Raw genomic sequence first — 19356 nt, 5'->3', positions numbered from 1 at the left:
TTGTGTTTGACATGCTTTACACCCTTGGATGCGACCTTCTTGCAGTCCATAAATAGGGGCCCGTCTCATTTGTTTCCTCAGATTCTGAAATATTTTTGACATTTCATAGAACACATAAAAAATCCACAAAAAAACAATAGGCAATAGCTTTGTAATGTTTAATAAACATTGTTTCTCGTAATAAAAATATACGAAACCTGCTCTAGGTCGGATTAAAATAGGTTTTTACTCGAAATTTTGACACAGCAAGATATTTCTGCAATTTATTGAAAATAGATGATAGAGAAATGCACTGTATTATTCTAGATATTAAGAAACGTCTTTCAAAGCAACTAACCAACGACATTGAAAATTCTATGTAAAAACTTAAAATGTGTACAAAAAATTCATAATATACCTTGATGCTTAGCAATATTTGATATTTAGGATATCGCTATAACGTAATAATGAAAATTCATGGAACAGTTTCCTGCAAAACTAGGCCAAAGTGCTATTCGAGGCCTGAAAGTTACTCAGCAATGGCCAAAAATGTCATAGTCTATCAACAGACTGCAATATCTATATAAGAGGCAAAATTATGTATTAGTATTGAATGATTAAACTTTGGGGAAAGATACTAAGACTTTGGCAAAATTGACTTTTGTGGCTCAAGGTTTTGCTCTCTAGGTAGTGAAAAATGGCCAACTTTGGTTGGACTTTGGCTGCTCAAAGGCGTACCTGACAGGGTGTGTGGGTGTATGGGAGTTGTCAACCCTTTCTCCTTATTTCTCATAAGTTTCTCGGGAAAAGTTTTAGATGGTCGGTAAATTCGCTAAAACTCTCTTTATCCATGTCTCCGTCTTCCAGCCTTTCATCACACTGCACCAAGCTCCGCCCGGTCTGAAGGGTTGAGATACAACTTTGATGCCTATATTACTTGACCCTGTTCGTGATGTAAAGCCTGAAGGGCCTATTTTGTAGTCCAGTCTCCATAAACCACTTTAAACAAGCAATAAGGCAAATTGGTATCCGCTCAACATGATTTTTAATCGAAAAGAGATTACCATACTAAAGGGTCATGGCACCAGCACTGCTGCAATGCCACTTTCGTAATTAAGCACCCTATGAGCTAAGTCGTATATTCTGTTATGTTCATCATTCTGCAATTAAGCTATGAATTGGGCACTGTTCTTTGAAAGTATGTTAAGGCAATACCCTTGTACTGCAGCTTAAGGGATCCTTTTCTCTATTAAAAAAAAGAAGAGGGGTGTAAACACGTTGTTCAAAAGCCTCTTCAGTCCACTGAGTGACGTTGCATAGCAAAATACACATCTATGCATGTGCACGAAGGCTAACACATGAATGCATAAGTACAAAACATAAATGCAAGGTCGTTTAAATCTTCCAATACCGTAGATATACCCCTAGTTAGGTGATCATGCGTCAGTTAATTGGCTATAAGTAGATTATTCTTAATAAGAGAAACTTTTGATCTGGCAGCATTATCAACATGGGTTATTTTGTCAACAAAGGCGTATCTGAATTAGTAAAGTTTTAACCTTAAACGATTTTGAGCCTTGATGATCAAGATGAATACGCAAGGACAAAATTGTGACTATAAATATGAAAATTGTTCAATTAAACTACTAGAATTGCGACATAAAACCTTTTTTAAGCTCTCACCATAACCTCTTAGTAAAGAGCTGAGTATTTAGTCTGCTGTCACATGTCTACAACTGGTCATTTCAAACTATCAAGACTATCACATCTTAGAAGGAGCACTTTAATAAAGTTACTAGATTCTCTCTGGGTTTTTATTTAATATTCGGTGGCAATTTTTTACTTCTTTCTAAATCTCAGTCTATAATAATGATTTTTCACGGAGACGCATATGAAGGAACTAGCAACGAAAATCAAGCATCTTAACTGTTGTTGTTGTCACAAAGTGGCTTTACTAAAATCTTTGTGAAACACAGGATGCAAAAAAAGATTTGCTAATGTTTACACCACGAATAAAAGTCCAAAATCCCTGTCTCACCCGGAATCTCCTTGCAGCTTCACGACGATTCATTTGATTGCTCAGGGGCCTAGTCTGCGTGCTCGATTATTTTCTTGATGACCACCTCCGGGAACTTGTGTCTCTGCGTTGCCTAAAAAAGGACGATCCTCGAATATTTTCCTGATGAAATTTTCTACTGAATTATGCGAAGACCGAGATACAACTTTCTCTTTTGGGGGAGGGGGGTGGGGGGCAGCCCTGTAATCATTATTTGAATTATACACATACCTTAACATCAATATGGTGAATTGACGTCCTTGGCCTCTCGTATGCATGGATTAGATTACTATAACATTTATAAACATTTCTCAATGTTCCTTACAGCCATAACAATATATACTGCCCAATGTAATTGTTTATCAATTGAAAAGTGAGCAAAAACCATTTCAAATTCAGCAAAAAGCTCGTAGACAGACATTATGTTTACGAGGTAGTGATAAACAGTAAGTATCCTGGAAAACACAATATTAGAAATAAGCTTGTAAATGATGCTTACCTGGGAATTTCGCTGCTACACAGATACCGTTGATTCAAACCAGCATCCCTCTGCCTTGCAGTTCCATTGACTCTGCACCACTGTTTGAAAAACCTTCTGGAAATATGACGCATTTGTAATTCTTGCCACTTGCTTGTCCATACAGCGTAATTGGCACAAACTCGACATCATGTTCCACATACAAACAAAGCTTATCGTACACATCAGTAAATTCGTGCTTCAAATGAATTCCATACTTTCTTAGGCCATATGAAACTTCACGACAGTAATAGCGCCTTGCCTCTGTTTCATTAACAAAGTGGTGATTTCGGCTTCTTGGTAAGTAAAAGACTTTGATTTCATAACTAGCATCAGGAGATGGCTCAATCACACCAGCACTATATGAACCACCTAATGGTATTTTTGAACATCTCAGTAAGGCACTGGTCTTAAAGCGAGATCGGGGGGACACAACGGCCTGGTTTTGCTTGCCAACAAAAACTGTCAAATTAACAACAAATTCATGCTCAGGATCATAATCAACTAATGTCTGTTGTAATAACACTTGGTGCTTTGTAATAATTCCCTCTCTCGTAACATCGCTTAAAGGAGCGTAAACTGGGTCCTTAACAAAGGCATTTGTCCCAGAAACAAGGAAGAATTTGGCAGCCATAGGTGATGTAAACGTTATGTGAACACACCCACGACCGTATTCTTGAAAACCTCCAACTGCTACTAATGATAGTCTGTTGTTTATTTCGCTATTTGTTTCGAAACGGCGAACCAACGCCTTGGTGTAGTAATTTATTCTCCCGTAATAACACGTTAGTTTATGCTCCTTCCAATCGGCCTTTCGACACTCTTTGCTGCAATAATAAGTGAAACACGAAACACAAGACGTAAATTGTGAACGCTGTGCCCATTCCGCATAATCAGTGTTTTTGCACGGTCCAAAAGCACAAGCTATCAATCGGCCTTGCGGCCTTTTAGATTCAGAATGTAAAGGAACGAAATACTCGCCTGACGAAGCATCGTCGTTTTCATGAAGCAGAAAGTCGTCGAAACTTGGAGAAAAGTTGCCAGGTCTTGATGAATTAGGCAAGAAGAAGTCTTCGTCTTCCAGTTCATATCCATCTAAAGCCATTCCAACGTCCATAGATGAGTCCGAAAAACAAGCAGTAAAATCACTGTAAACAGTTTCACAATCAGCAACATCATCATCGATTTCAGAAAGTCGAGGAGAACGAAGTGGTGAGAGAACTGGAGATCGAAAGGAAGAGCGTGACGACTGGCGCGATCCACTCCGAGGCGATCTAAAAGAGACTGGAGAACGAGGTGTACGAGGTGAATGTTTTGATAAAGAAATTGTCGATGAACCACCTGATGGGAACTTTGATAACCTGACTGGTGAACTTGGTCCGTCTGTTGGCTTATCTATCAAGTCCGGCAGCGATCTGTGGGCCTTTTTCCTCTGATCATAGCTCCCAGTACTCTTACGAAACGGAGACTCCCTGACGTATCTTGGTGGTGACGTGGGTACTGACTGAAACTTCTGCACCGAAGGAGCATTGTTTTTGTTTTTGGGTGTTAAGTCTCGGAGGCTAGCAGCTCTGCGTTTTTGTTGTGGTGATATCTTTAACTCGCGTATTATTGGTGACGGCATTGACCTAAAATCTGTCACATCTTTACTTGGCTTTATCACTGTTTCTCTAGCCTGGTTGTGCTGTGGAGTACTAGTTGTGGGTGTGGCCACATTGAGTTTTGCACGTAGATTTCCATAGGATGCATCTTTCAGCCTTTCCATACTCAAAGACCATGGAGAATCTTCATAAACATTCAGTGCTTTAGGCCATAACCTATTTTCTGTGCCATATGTTTCCCAGCCATTTTGCTTTATCTCTAACGACTGTTCGCTGTTTTGAAGAAAAACTTCAACTCTACTGTTGTTGTCCATAGACCCAAGTGATTGTGCTCGTGATTTTTCTTCAAGTGGCTCAGCTTTCAATACTGATTTAGGAACACTGTTTCTTTGCGCTCTATTTCTTCTGTTTCTCACAGCAGAATTTGCCATGCTTATCAAGCCGTTAACGTCCTCTGGCGAAAAAAACTCAGACGCAATCTGCTCCTCTACACTGTTGACAACTTTCTCTTCTGAACTGACATTAAAATTCTCCTCCATTTTATGTTCCTCCTCCACAACGCGTTGGTGGACACGTGGAATTGCGACTTCTTCTGGACTCAAGATTTTCGTGGTATCTTTGCTGTTGATAGCTTTCAACAAAGACTCATAATCTTCCTGTCTTCTTGAAATAATATCGGTTTTATTCCTTGACTCTATTCTTTCCAAATGTATCTCAGCTTCTTCTTGCACTGCATTATGGTACAAATCTTGTTGGTGCTCCTCCTCAACATCAATACTTTTCGATTTATGCAAAGAGCAACGACTAAGAGAAAGACTGTTTAGAGAATATCGACTTCGTGTGTAGTCTGACAGCGAAGTGTCAGTTATATCAGTAAAAGCATCACTATCATTACCTTCATCGTCTGATGTGAAAGGGGATTTCCCCTTTTTCAACTGCCTGCTCATCTCGTATTCCTTTAGAATTACAATGGCATCCTGCTCCTTCTCAGTAACAACTAAATCCTTTACATAATCATCATAATCATCATCTTCAAAATTTATCAAGTATCGTAGCTGTGTAAGGAAATCAACATGCCTGCTTTGTAGTGAAGAATACCTTTTCTTCCGGATATCATTTTCCTCGTTGTTTTCCATAGCTATACCCTTCGATCTTGCAATCTTTTGTAGGAGTCTCGACTGATCCTCTGCATCCATGTCATCTATTGAAAGTCTGTCCTCAGACTGCAAAGAATTTTGTCTTTCCTCTAGCCATTTACGTAACCTTCTATCTTTTCTAAACGAATTCCTTGAGCGTGACTGCTTACTTTCTGCTTGCTCTTGACTTTTCTGCCTTTGTAACTTATCAGCACAATTGCAGCATTCTCCTACTGGCGACTTCTCCTGTAACTCCTTTCCACAAGACGCACAAGCATTACCCCCGTCATGGAAGAGACTATCCAGGCTTTCACAAGATCCTTTTAGGGGGGTTTTCAATAACAAATCAATGTCACTTACTTTTGTTGAACTTTTTCCCTGTGCCTCGTTTCCGTTACATTGTTCATACCAAAAATGTTCCTCTGACTTTTCTCTAGCTTTATTGATTTCATTCTTACTCGCCGCTTCTAATTCTGCCTGGTCATGGCTTTCGCTCAAAACCACAGTTAGGCCATAGATACTCGTCCTTTTGACTTCTTGTTCTTGAGAAATTGATAACTCCGGCTCACAAACTGTCTCGATAACACGTTCAGCCTGTTGTGGGATGTTTTTTTGTGCATCTTCTATACCACCATTTCTGTAAAAATCAAGCGTAGGTTCAAATTTTCCATTCTTTTTTCCCACATCGCCAGGAATGGCATTTTGTTTAAGTTGACTATCAATCGCTGAATCTTTCCACACATCAGATATCACCGGATTATTCCTCTCTGAATCTTCGGTTGTATTGATAATACCTAATTCTATTGTTTTGCCAACCTCAACATTGTTCGAAGTATTTAAATCCCGCTTTGTCTTTTCATTTTGTCTTAAAACCAAATCCTTTGTTGCATTCTCCACAGCATTTGTCGTACTTGATCGCGTCTCTATCTCATCGACAGCAAGTGATGTAGGCCTCACAATAGATTTGCTTGGTCGAACAATTGTTTCACGGTCCTCTATTCTCCGTTTATTGTTATTATCATCTATCAATCCAACAGCTTTATTTCGGTTTTGCAAATTCCTTAGATTCTCAGCTATATCCATAGACTTAGCATTCCGTACACGTAAACTTTGTTTATGAATTGTCTTTGTTTCTATAACCAATTTCCTCGATTCCTTTGGTCTACTTTCAAATTTTCCTATCAACGTCGCAACAGATCCACTTTTGTCATCATAATTGCTCCTTGATGCCAAAATTGTGGTACTTTTCGCTTTACGAATATCTGAAACATTCCCATTAGTGGCCCAAGCTCCCTTCTTGCCCACGTGGTTTTCGACAGTCTCTTTCCGCACAATATCGGCCCGTGAACTCTTTTCATTTATATCAGAAGTGTCATTGTTGTTATCAGAAATTGAACGTGGTCCTAAAAATTCAAGCGATTTGATCAACTCATCAAGGTTTGTCTCTTTAATCGATTTTCTCTCCAAATTGGTTGCAATAACAATCTTCGGCTTCTTTCGAGATATCTCTGCACTCTTTGCTCTCCTAAGTGTGCCATAGTCACTATACGTCGAGGGACCTTCTTCTAAACAAACCGAAGAAGGGCGATTTCTGTAAAACCATGCCATTGGTTCTGAATGCCCTTCAGGTAGGCAACTCAAAGATCTTGAGCGAAGTTTCACGGCCACAGATTCCTCCGGTTTTGTTTCCGCTAATAAGAGCTTCGTGTCCACATCTTCAATCAAAATCTCATTGTTTTCGAATACTTCGTCCCCTGTGTCATAAACATTGATACAGATTTCTGGAGAAGAATCACTTTGATTTCCCAATGATGTCGATTGCTCGCCATCTGAATGAATATTTTGATCTTCGCGATTCACTCCTTCGTTTTTATCGCAATCAAAACAGATATTCGTATTCACACCAGTAATAAGGTTGTTGCTTTTCACAGATTGGATTAAACTATTACAGTCCGCTCCATTTAATCCGTGTCTAGATTCTTCAGATACCTCCCAATCAATATTTCCAACAGGCTTGTTTTGCTCCTCCACAGTAGTGTCAATTTTTCCAGGATTTACTTCGGAATTTGTGCCATACTCTTTTTCGTTCCAAGTTACTGCGTTTGGACATGATTCCTGTTCTGCATCTATGATTTGCACAGCAACTGGCTCTAACACCACATCATTCACACATGTTTCTACTTTCAAATCGTCGTTAGAAACAGGCTTAGGATAAACACCACCATTAATGTCAGCAACATCCTTTGTAGTTTCATGAAAATCTCTATCATTGGCTGGGACAAAGTCAACTGACTCCGCCAAAACATGATCAGCAGCACTCTCGATACAATTCGACTTCACGTAAAATTCGAACTGATCTTTAATTAGAGTAGAGAGTTTCGGAACTGTCGAATCAGTCTCAATATTCCCATCTTTTTTGTTTACAAATTCATCTAAAAGTTTTCCATCAACAACATCAGACAGTTTTTCGTGATATATTTTTTTGGTATCATTACTCTGCTCAGGGCCACGAAAAACAATATTTCCTTCCTTAGCACTAGGCGAATTATTCTTAGATTTCGGCACATTGAGGGTAATTTCAATTTTACGATCGACAGTAATTATTGGCGAGAATCTTGTGTTCTTATAATTGATAACAGTATATTCGCCATGATTTTGAACTGATATCCCCTTTAGTAAATAATTCGAAACAGGCATGGCAAGGGTGCCTTTTTTCAGTCCAACACTCTGTCCCTGACCCATGTCTGTTTTTATCCCCTCACCATTAAAATCTCCAGGTACTTTTGACAAAGTTTCAAAACAATTGTCGCGTAAATCAACCGAGTCAGTTTGATTTCTTTCAAAATTTGTTTGTAAATTTCCAGGAATAGTCAATTCAGAATCGATGTTATTTTTGAGAAGTTCAGACTTTTCTTTAAGATCAGTTTGGCTTAATCCCTGCGAATTCAGCAATCTTTGAAAAAACTCGTTTTCGAAATATTCATACTTGCGTTCAAAAGGCACATCAAAACAAAGTTTACTTACTGGTAGCAGGCATTTTTCAAATGAACGGCTGCGTTTAGGGGTCGCATCAGACTGCAGGTCTCCTTCTGAATTTCTTTTTAATTTCTTCCAACGTTGCTCCTCATCTGTCAACGACGCAGAACTCCTCAGGTTTGAAAGTGAGCTACTTGTGCTGTCAAGCTGCCCTTTTTCCCCCTCCAGACATTCTTCAGTGCTTTCCAAACTTGTTGAAGATCCACTAAAATCCTCCGCATCAACAGCTGCCAACGATGTTAGAAACACAAAGTCATCAAAGCCTCGTGTTGATTCCCATGCATATTTTGGCTTTGTTTTGTTGTAATGTTGACTGTGAAATTCCTTTAGACTTTCAGTACTGATGGCAGGCAGTGTAGTTTCATTAAGATTTTTGTTTTTGTTGCCATTGTTTACAATCTCCACGCCGTCCACTATTATTTGCGGTTTACAAGCGCTGCTACTAACAACTTGCTTCACGACAAAATCGGCTTTCTCGTGATAGCAATTTGCAAAACAACCAGGTAATTTTATCAATCCCTCCCCACGTTTGCAGTCTTTTGTAGATTTGCTGCTACTAAACACAATCTCTTCACGCAGTTTGCTGTTTTCCTTTGCTGCGCACCAACTTTCATGAATCACAGCCGATTGAAAATCCGCTCTCAGTTTAAGCCTTTCAGCATAAATTTGAGCGTATTTAGCGACATTATCGTGAAAACAATGAAATTCCAAAGGGTTGTTATTGAAAACATCAACGAAACCTGCAGGGTTTAGTAACGACTTTCGAAAATAAGACAGAAAACTAAGACCTTCTGGAAAACTGGACAACGCCAAAGAGATTTCCCGCCAATTCAGCTTTATAACACTGACCACATCTCCATCAATTTTAACAGCAGCAATCGTAGAAATTGCATTAGTATCATTTCTGTTCGCGGCATTCGGCAATGCTACAGCCAAACATTCACATGACACTTCTTCATCACAGGATAATTCCTCAACCTCTTCAACAGTTTCCAAGATTTCCACACCAACTTGTAAACCAGGCCCTTCTTTAGTTTCTTTTGATTCACAATTTACTTCAAGTATGACGTCACTTGCGGCATGATTCTCAAATTTTGGCTGTATTGGAGAAGCTTCGAAGCACTCTTCATTATCAGTAGACACAAGAGGCTCGTAAGGGACGTCGTCGTAACTACTCGAAGATTCGCTTGTTTCAACAGTTTTTCCTTCGCTGAATTTGCTCAGATTTATGTCATCTAAATCACATCTATTTAGTCGATATTCTTCAGTCTCAGTCTCGTTTTCATCAAAAGCTTCAAGATCTCCATTTTCTCCTTGAACTTCAGCATACTCCCCCGCAGACACCATAGCTTCAAAACTAAAATTTTCTGGCATTTCTTCACAGATGGAAACATTTACACTTTCTTCAAACAATTCTTGTACATCATTCTTATTACCATCATTTTGTTGCATATCGACAGAGATTTTGCATCCATAGGCCTCCTCTGAGTTATTGTTATCATTCTCTGTACTAGAAAACTCACCAAACTCAATTTCTTCAAATGCCCCCTGTGCAAGAATCTTATCAACTCCCTCAGATTCTTCTTCAAATTTTCCATGATGACCTGTGTCTGTGTTTTCTTCGTGAATTGCAAACATATCTGCTTCCTCGCAAGCTGTCCTGCACTCCTCATCCTCCTCCTCCACAGAACCGATCCCCTCACTTTCATCACCTGATGATATCAAATTATCCTGTGGGAATTTTCCTGAATTTTTATCACTTTTTTGCAGTTCTTGCTCATTTTCATGGATATGCTTATATTCATCGTCAAAAAACAACTCTTCTTTAATCTCCTCACTGAAATATCCTTCGTGCTCCTTCACAGAGGTATCGTTCACAACCAACTGTACCATTTTATCAAAGTCTGCAGTGTCATTGCCTTCAGCAATCTCTTTTACAAAATCTTGTTCCTTGCCATGGATTTCATCTGCAAGGTTAATCGGAGGTTGAAGTACTGAATTTTCATTCCTTGTATCAAGTTTCACACTAAGACCTTCTGAAAGTTTACCACCAGCATTACTGCCACCCCAAATATCACTTACATTGCAGTCAATATAGTCCATATTTGAGTCATCACATACATTTTCATTAAATCCATCTCTCACTTCACTGCTAGTATCTTCAGAATCACTTGATACCCCGATTACTTTGTTCTCGTCTTCAGCTGCTTTATTGCCAAGTACTAGTACGCGCATATTTATGTATTCTTCCCTTGAGCAAAAATTTAAGTCAAGTTTTTCTTCACAAACATCACTATAACCATCTGGAAATTCACTGTTAACATCAGTGCTAAAACTGCAACATTCAGACATTTCGTTGACGTTGTCAGCAATTTCCTTGAAATCTACACGTGTTTCACTGTAGCCGACACTTATATCATCGTCCAAATACATTTTGTAACAGCTAGCCTCGCTTTCATTATCGCTAATCTCGCCTGGGATCCCAATCCATTTTGCAACTTCCCGCGCATTTGGCCTGCAAGTCTGCTCCGTAATATGAGAAGCATGTTTACAAATTCCATTATTTGATTCAAAATTGGTTTGTTTTTCAACAGCAGCAGGTGCAGATTCGTCAGCTTTTTCACAAGGAAAGATTTCGTTTCCTTCCCAAGCATCGATGCTGTTGACTAGCTCAGAGATTCCATGATTCTCGACTTCTTTCTTCTCAGACACAGGATTTACAGCACTATGATTAAAATCATTTTTAACTTTCTCAGCCACCAAATCAAAGTCCCCCTTATTCTTGACTGTAATGCTGTCAACAGGCTCATCGAGTTTCTCCATATTCATTGACCGTAGATCAACCAGGTAACCAGAGACTGCGCTTTCACTTTCAAAAGGCATATCTTTTAAAACAGCCGTATCAGTTACAAAACCATTTTGACGCCCATTGCCTTCATCACAAATCTTCACACCAAGGTCTCCATAACTAACTGCATGATTTCGTTCCGTAGTTTCCAGCTCCATAACTAAGTTATCATCAAATTCACGGACACCAAAATCAGCTAGATCTGATCCCTCACACTCAATAGGCACCATCTTCTCTAATTCAAGGGGACTTTCTAACGACCCTGATTTCAACCTCGGTACAGAGCCACCATTATTAGCGACATGTTCGTCTTTAGCACACCATATAAAGTTTTCTCCAACATAATTTGATTTCTGAACTTCGTTTGAAGCCCCAGAATTGATATCAACATCACTATCGTCACCTATTACAATAACAGGTACATCTTTGTTAACTACACTTTCTACACTATACGGTGATCGATCTTCTCTAATATCACAAGTTTCACTTAAAGCTTCATCATTAATTACTTCACTAAAAATATCATCTTGTGTTGAGGGTGTCTCCAACTGAAGTTCGCTTACAAACCCAATTTCTATTTCTTTCTCCACTTTTTCCCATGTTTTATCAACCTCAACCTTACGATATTTCAGTTCAAAATTAATATCCTGGTCTTCATTAAAAACAGCTGATAAATCACTGCTACCAATACCCAAACCTTTATTTAACAAAGAATCACAAACATTATTATCCTCAGGCAGTACAGAGCCGCTTTTGACATTTGTACTCTGTTTACAATCTCCAACTTCTCGAGCAATTTCACACGATGCAAATTCTTCGCAGGTTAGTGTCGCACGAGGGTCTGAAGACTGTTGTCCGTCAGTCATTCGATCCGTTTGTGTTTCTCTGTCTGTGCACAGAATTTCACTGTGCGTACCGAAATCCGTGGAAGCTGGCTCAAGATCCAGATCGAATGCCTCATTTTCGTCGGCATGCTCAAAAATTCCACTCGAATCCTCTGCATCTCCTTTTTCCTGATTATCTCTGTCGCTATCTGCTGGATCATCTGCGTGATTTCTGAAATGAACCCAAGCTCCAACTAAACCTAAATACGTAAACATGATAACCCATACGTGGAATACATAAGCAGGGCTAATATAACCGAACAGCGTAGCTGGTTCCCATAAAAGTGAAGGCCATTCCGCGTCCAGCTCCATTTTTAAAATCGAATCGAGGATACTCAAATGAGCAGGTTGTCGTGGCTTTGAGCATACCAAACATGATCATGGCGAACTAATCCATTATTGATATTTCAACCACATAGCTTGTCAATCACGGCCAAGCATTTTGTGGTCAATTCACTGAACTTCATAAAATGGTGATGTGTCTTGACTAGGCCGTATCAAATCGCATCACCGACAGACAATGCCCGCCCTATGAAAACAAAAGTATCCCCCATTAGCTTATTTTATTTTCCTGTCGAACTGAAGCGGCAAACACAAGAATCAATATCAAATTAAATCAACAAACAGCAATTCTTTGTCTTTATGTCACGCATATCATCAAGTATTAACATATCGCGGTCGAATTTCAACGCTTATAAATGTATCCACTGTTCAATAAATATTTCAGGATTTTATAACATGCACGGCTAAAGGTTCATTATTTTTCAACAGTCTTTGTTTAGATGCTTCTTCACAACGGATGACCTGTCACTTTAATAACCCATCGTCCAGGTAAATAAAATTTCACGCAAAGAGGCAAAACAGAATTTGAGTCTGTCGTCAAATAAATACTCGGGAGGTGCTGTGAAGGAAAATCCGAGCGCTTGCAGAGTAAAAATTGAAGAGGAAAATGGGAATAAAGAGAAACTTTTCCTTTTCCCTCTTTATTTCTTTTCCGCAGACATCTTCCCATTTCTCAACTTGGATTTTCCCTTACAACAGTGGACATTTCTCCGTGGATTTAGCCATAGATATGGATTACGCATAAAAATAGACCTAGGGAAAATCTACAAAATGATGACTTCGGATTTACTTTTAAACAGGAAAGGGCTGCGTGCATAGGAGGTGCTATATGGGATGTGGGGAATGTTATACCACACAAAAGTAATGTATCTGCTAATTATTCGGCATTTTAAACTGCTTGCGGCACTTGTTATGCGGTGCATTGGAGGGGGAGGGGGGGGGGGGCGACGAGAGGCTGTCGGAGGCCATAGGTACATATACAAGAAAAGATCTCCTTGCGAGAAAAGCGAGCATTTTTTTGCAACCACATCCTTTTGATTAGCTAAAATACATTTCAGAACATTTCTTTTTAGTCATTTTTTTGCAATCGTTTAAAAAAGCATGCCTTAAAAATGGTAAAATGCTTTAAAATTTAAAGCATTTTACCATTTTTATGGCACGCTTTTATTAGATTGATTAATTCCAATCTTAAAATGGTATTCATTACTTTTTGAGGCACTATAGACCTCGACTATTCCTTGAGAACTTTAGCAACAAAATGATTCATCACACTATTCTTTTCTTCTATCTTTTTTCTTTTATATTTGTTTTTTTAAAAACACATTTGTGCAAAAAAGTGGGGCTGAAGCCCCCCAGCCCCCCTCTGGCACCGCCCAGGATTCTGTTTAATGATAGAATGAAGAAAATGTTGTGTTATCAGAGAAAGTCTTAAGGAAAACCTATAACCTTAAATGACAACTGAACATTTTTCTTAAATGTTTTTAAATTACAAATTTAAAATAGTAATTAAAAAATTGTTTTCACTGTCAGTAATAAATTTGCTCAAGAATCTCAAAACAATAGCATTGAGTCTAAAATGACGTTCGTTGAGACGTAGGCAGATCTTCAAAAATTGCTAAAGGGGGAGAGTCTCTTCAATACTCGACATCAGAGTATGCCTTCATTCTACTTAATTGTAAAATCTTCTTCTCGGCCAGGGGCGTAACTTGGCCAATAGGTTTGGGGGGGGGTGAAAAGGGTTTCTGCCCTGCAAAACTGAGTGGTGCCCTGCAGACCTCGTAGCAACGGTTTGTCTATAGGTTACTAGTGAAAGCTTTACCAGTGTACACTGGTCTTTACCAAGGACAAACTTCTACGCAATAAAAACAAACTTGAAACTTCATTGCCTATGAAATATTTATTTCTCTACTTGAGCGTAAATTGTTTTTTTTATATTCACTTCATTTAGTGTTGGTTTGCAAAATACTAGCTAATAAACAGCTAATGGGGAGAGGGTACATGATGTAGACAGCGCAACGAAATTTAGCCCAGTGGGGCTAAAAATCAAGTTTAGTGAGGTAGGAGGACCCACCATGGTTGGGTCTGACGTGAAGAAAATTTTTGAAATTATACCTTGTAAAAGGGCTAAAAAGCATCTTTCAGACAAAAATTTAGCAAAATACTATTGTCACTTTGGTCAAGATAAGAATTTTTTTATCATTCTTTCTATTACTTTTTAACAGTGCATGAACTAAAAAACATAATAAATCGTTAAGATACCGATTTTGTTTCATCTGATTGCTAACTTTTTCACGTATATTTTTATTATTTTTCTTTTATTTGCATTAATTCAGTAAATCACTTTCTGTATCATTGCAATGTTTTAATTTTGGATCTGTAACATGGCTTTCTCGAGACAAGAAACTGCACATTTCTGTTCAGGAAATAAAATTTCCTTCTGCCTCTGCCCCTCCACTGGGCCTTCAGCCTCTTATTCCCCTCCAGTGACGCTGTGCTTGTCATGAAAATAATTTACAACTCAAATTAATTTGCATGGACTCAACCTTGCCCTCATAAACATATGCATCAATCATTGCATCCATTGGCTATGACTTTCGGTAAGACATGCTTTCGCTTTGCAAATAACGGAGCTTTTCCTTACATACCTGTTCCGTTCTCTAAAATGCAATGTACCTTATCTTAACCTTATCTTGTACCCTTTCATAACCTTATCTTGGAAAGCCGTAGTACCTCTGGAAATGAGATGCGAAGTATTGAAACTTTTAGGGCTAGGCATTTGAGTATATGAAGACAAGAAAGCATTCTGTCTTGGTTTAAATTTCTGTAAAGAACCTTGCCCATTTCTTTGTTTTTCCTCGTGTTTTTTGAAAATTGAAACTATTCGAGCGAAACAACGTTTGGACAAAACCAGATCTTGGTAAGCTAACAGTTTAGCTTTGATTGTTTCCGCCTTTAATAAAGAATGCCCCAAAACTTGCAAGAAAGCACTACTGATTTTTTGCTTGAATTCTGGATTTGCACAACAATAATTCTGGGGCATTCAGAAAGATATTCGTTTCACCCCCGTATTGACTTGCATTTATTTTATATTATGGTTCAAATCAACGATTGCAATTCATACAAACAAGAACATCATGATCATAACTTTTAAAGTTAGTATGTTTACTTCCAGAGCTTTTCCCGACACCTTCGTCTTAACCCAAACATCAGTTTTGCAGAGGTTCCCTTTCCAGTGCAAATTATGAAACGTAACGGGAAAAACTTTACTTTCCCATGTGTTCATATATACTTATTAAATTCAAGTTAATTTTCACAATGAGAAAAGCAAATGGACCCAAGAACGCATCTTGAATGGAGATTTAAAAAGCCTTTGTTTAGTTGATAGAAAAAATTGATGTTTTATTAAAATATGCAAATTTTTAAATTAATATTTTTTCATCAAATCACGACTTAACTTGAAACAATTTATAGTCAAAACGCAATTTGAAAATGCATGTCTTGATAATATTATATAAAAGTACTTGGTAGAGAAAATCAAGACGTGCCACTTATGGAGTTTTGAATTCTTTGCCCCTCTGATTGATGGGATATTTTACAAGGTTGTGTTTTCAGCTCCTTGAATAACCTCTTTATGTTGTCAATGAAAAAAGCCAGGCCCGGGAAGCCTCCACTCAAGGAGGGCACCGAGAAAAGGGGCAAAACAATAGTTTAATGAAACAATCCTAAATTGTGCAAGGGCAAGAGGTAGGTGTCCTTTTGTGGGGCAGCAATAGGAGAAATAAGAGAAAGAGCAGAACAATTATAATCTTAATTCGGACGGTTCTGAATGGAATCGAATCAGGCCCACGGTATTTGCGGCGATACGGTAATGGAATAAGGCGAAAAAAATATATTTGGGGCCAAACTCAGAAATCCTGAAATTAACAATTAAGTTTATTTTAGAAACATAATGCCTTAGCTAACTTATCTACGTAGACCATGTAAATGTCCCCTTTTCCCAGCCTTCTACCATTTTCTTTTATTACAATGGCTTAATCCTTGTTTGTGGTTATGTTTATGTAATTCTATTGCTGCTCGTTTTTTCCTATTGTTTATTTCTAAATGAATTGGCAATGGGGGGTAGTTGTGCTATTTTGTTTCATAGGGTACGGCCTTTGTTTTTCATTGGTCATTTCATAATATTGATAAAAACTAAGCTTATAGTTCTCAACCCTGGATCGATTGAAGAAAGCCCAGGGAAAGGTTGGCACGGCTAAAAATCCTAGCAATATGATTTGAAAACCTTGGTCATAGAGTCATCAGAGAAGAAGTTCAAAATAATATGTACGGTAAAAGCATTCGACCAAATAAAAGATGTATTTAAAGACGTTTTTGAAACAGTGGCGCTCCTAGCAATCTTCTTAACTGCATACTGTTGATCTTGTGACGAAATATGCCCGGTCTTGCAAAACTACCAACAGAACCCACCCAGACCCGTTCCAATGAAACCTGGGTCTGAAAGGCAACTATGAGGAACAATATAAATTCTGAGAGCATGCTCGATTTGTACGTACTAGCAAATGCATTTATTGATATTTTGACTGTATACGAGCATGTACACGTGGAAAATTAAAAAATGGTAGCAAATGGCGATATGTGGAGCCAAAATGATGTTTACGGTTGGAGAAAGGCGATGAAAAGCTCCACTAAAAGCGATTTTTTCTTTGATTTCCTGGTTTTCAAATCACAGTGATAGGATTTTGAGCCCTGCCAGCCTTTCTCTGGGCTTTCTTCAATCGATCCAAGGTTGAGAACTATGAGCTTAGTCTTAATCAATATTATGAAACATCAACTGCATCAAGGTCATCAGCTCCAGATGCACACACAGTAACGAAGTTGTGATATGTGCACGGGCCGGCCTTGGCCGAGTACACTCTTTTTTATAAGAACCAGTAAATTTAAGTTCAGGCAGACTGGTCTTAATTTCTTCGAAAATCTGAGGCTGGATTGTTGTTAATCTAATAGGGTGTAAGCAGTGCGAGTGCTAGCTTTTTCGCCCTAGGGTGGTGTACAGGCGTCATTTGCCAACAAAGTGAGTGAGACAGCCTTAATTAGCTGACAAATCAGAATATTAACCAAATAAGCACCCACACATCGCTAAAAATCCTCGATTTTGAGAAAAAACATTGTTATATTTGCATTTTGCAGAAGCTCAGCATCAGCTTGTTCTTAATTTGTTCATAACTTTTGACCACTTTTGAGGCTCGTGTTCTTATAAAATCGTTCTTATAAAAAAAGAGTGTTGTTGATCTGAAATTTAGTTTCCCAAGCCCCCAATTTTACTTTTGCCCACATAAACAAGTTAAAAAAAGTAATAATGCAATAATAATAAAAAGTGACTTACATAAACCAAACCAGTGAACTTCCCTTCTCGCTACAAGTTAGCCTGATAGCGCCTGGATTTTCTATGTTTTGCCCCTAGTCACGCAGTACTTCCTCCAACTAACGACATTTGGCTGCAATTGGGCCAGTGGCTAAGTTGTTCCTCACATTCTGGCTTGACGCGAACGCTCACAGAAACATGATACATGGAAAGAAATCTCAATTTGTACGTGTTAAAGCTCCTAGGATGTGGTTGCTGGTCAGAAGAAAATAGTGAATCTAAATCCTCACACTAGACAAGGTTACCCTTCCGTTGATCTTTTAATGGTATTCGCGGTAATACGCCGTCAACCAGGTCGTACTTCTTTGAGCTAAGGGATTTTAAATATCATGAAAATACATGGCAGATCTCGCCAATTTTTTAAGGCATCCAGTTACAGTTTCTTCTTTACCGAGGACATCATGCGAAAGTTGGGGGAAAAAGGGCCTATTGATATGCTTTAAGCGACTACGTTGTTACTGGAAAAGTGTTCCTTCTTTGAGCACGTTTTGAAAAATATAAATTACAAACAGTACCTTAGGTACCAGAGCCACATAAATTCGAGCAGAAAAAAATCTACAAAAATTCGAGGGCTCCTATCTTCTATTTCTTCGCACAAAACTTTGTGGCTCCGGTACCCAAGATATAGAAACAGTTAATTTATCGAGTAAACCAGGGTTGGGGGAGGCGCATATGGCTGTAGAGTCCTTAGGATGGCAACATGCAGATTTAAAGTTCTGGGGTATGTTCACAAAAATTACAAGGAAGCTCGGCCTATTTTGAAGATTTGAAAATTTTGATTTCTTTCTTTGTGCTTCGATTAAAACAGTTATTGGGTACCATATTACATGGTATAATTTTTGGGTTCAGAAATCGAGTTAAAGTGGTTTGTAAATAAATTGTCGCTATCATTTTATATATGTTTTATTTGAGGGCTTCCAGTTAGTTCCGAAGCAAGCAGAAAATCTCTCACGATGGAGATTTTCCATGGAGTAGAAACCACTGTATACATACGATACGAGATAAACAGCTCGATATTGAGCTCACGTAGGTTGCCTTTTATACTATTCTTTTTCGAAGCATTTTGAGAAATCACTATTAAAGCCGGTGTAAAAACAATTGAAACCAAAATATTACATCTAGCCTCGATGCTGATGCCTAACATCAACACCCCATCTCAAATATCAAGTTTATTCTCATTTTCCTAGTACAAATTCGAACAACCTGTCAACTTTTAAACTTTCTCTTCAAAGTAGAATGAATGCTGAAAATAAACAATCCTTATTTCTCAGTTGATTTAAACCTCTCACAATCTAAACGGCCATATTCGAAGTTTACTTTGCAAAGCATAGCATAGCCCTCAAACAAATTCGGTCTCCTACGGCTTTAATAAAAAGGAAGGAAAACATCAACTCACGTTACGTTGTCTTCCAGCCATAATCATGGCAACTGAATTCTAAATTCTCGAATCATAACATAGGTAGGCTTATCTACGCAAGAATACTCAAAGATCAAAACAATTCTATTCGATTTCCACTGAAATCTATTGTCTTGAG

The 19356-nt window shown here is 38.4% G+C and overlaps 1 protein-coding gene across 2 annotated transcripts; it reads right to left on the bottom strand.

The window, feature by feature from the left end:
- Nucleotides 1–137: 137 nt before the first annotated feature.
- On the bottom strand, nucleotides 138–19321 carry LOC135693191 (uncharacterized). 2 transcript variants are annotated; one of them, XM_089111377.1, is made up of 3 exons: nucleotides 19218–19321; nucleotides 2535–12586; nucleotides 138–2129 (listed from the first exon to the last, which is right to left on the bottom strand). In XM_089111377.1, exon 2 carries the CDS (start codon nucleotides 12367–12369, stop codon nucleotides 2569–2571), a length of 9801 nt encoding a protein of 3266 aa, XP_088967503.1. In that variant the 5' UTR covers nucleotides 12370–12586; nucleotides 19218–19321; the 3' UTR covers nucleotides 138–2129; nucleotides 2535–2568. The 2 variants fall into 2 exon arrangements, with proteins under 2 accessions (XP_088967503.1, XP_088967502.1); XM_089111376.1 differs by having other exon boundaries at nucleotides 17783–19273.
- Nucleotides 19322–19356: the final 35 nt, after the last annotated feature.

The sequence above is a fragment of the Rhopilema esculentum genome, chromosome 11 (assembly GCF_057945365.1).
Source record: "Rhopilema esculentum isolate cy_ngs chromosome 11, ASM5794536v1, whole genome shotgun sequence".
Taxonomy (NCBI): domain Eukaryota; kingdom Metazoa; phylum Cnidaria; class Scyphozoa; order Rhizostomeae; family Rhizostomatidae; genus Rhopilema; species Rhopilema esculentum.
This window is presented reverse-complemented; position numbering and strand designations above follow the sequence as displayed.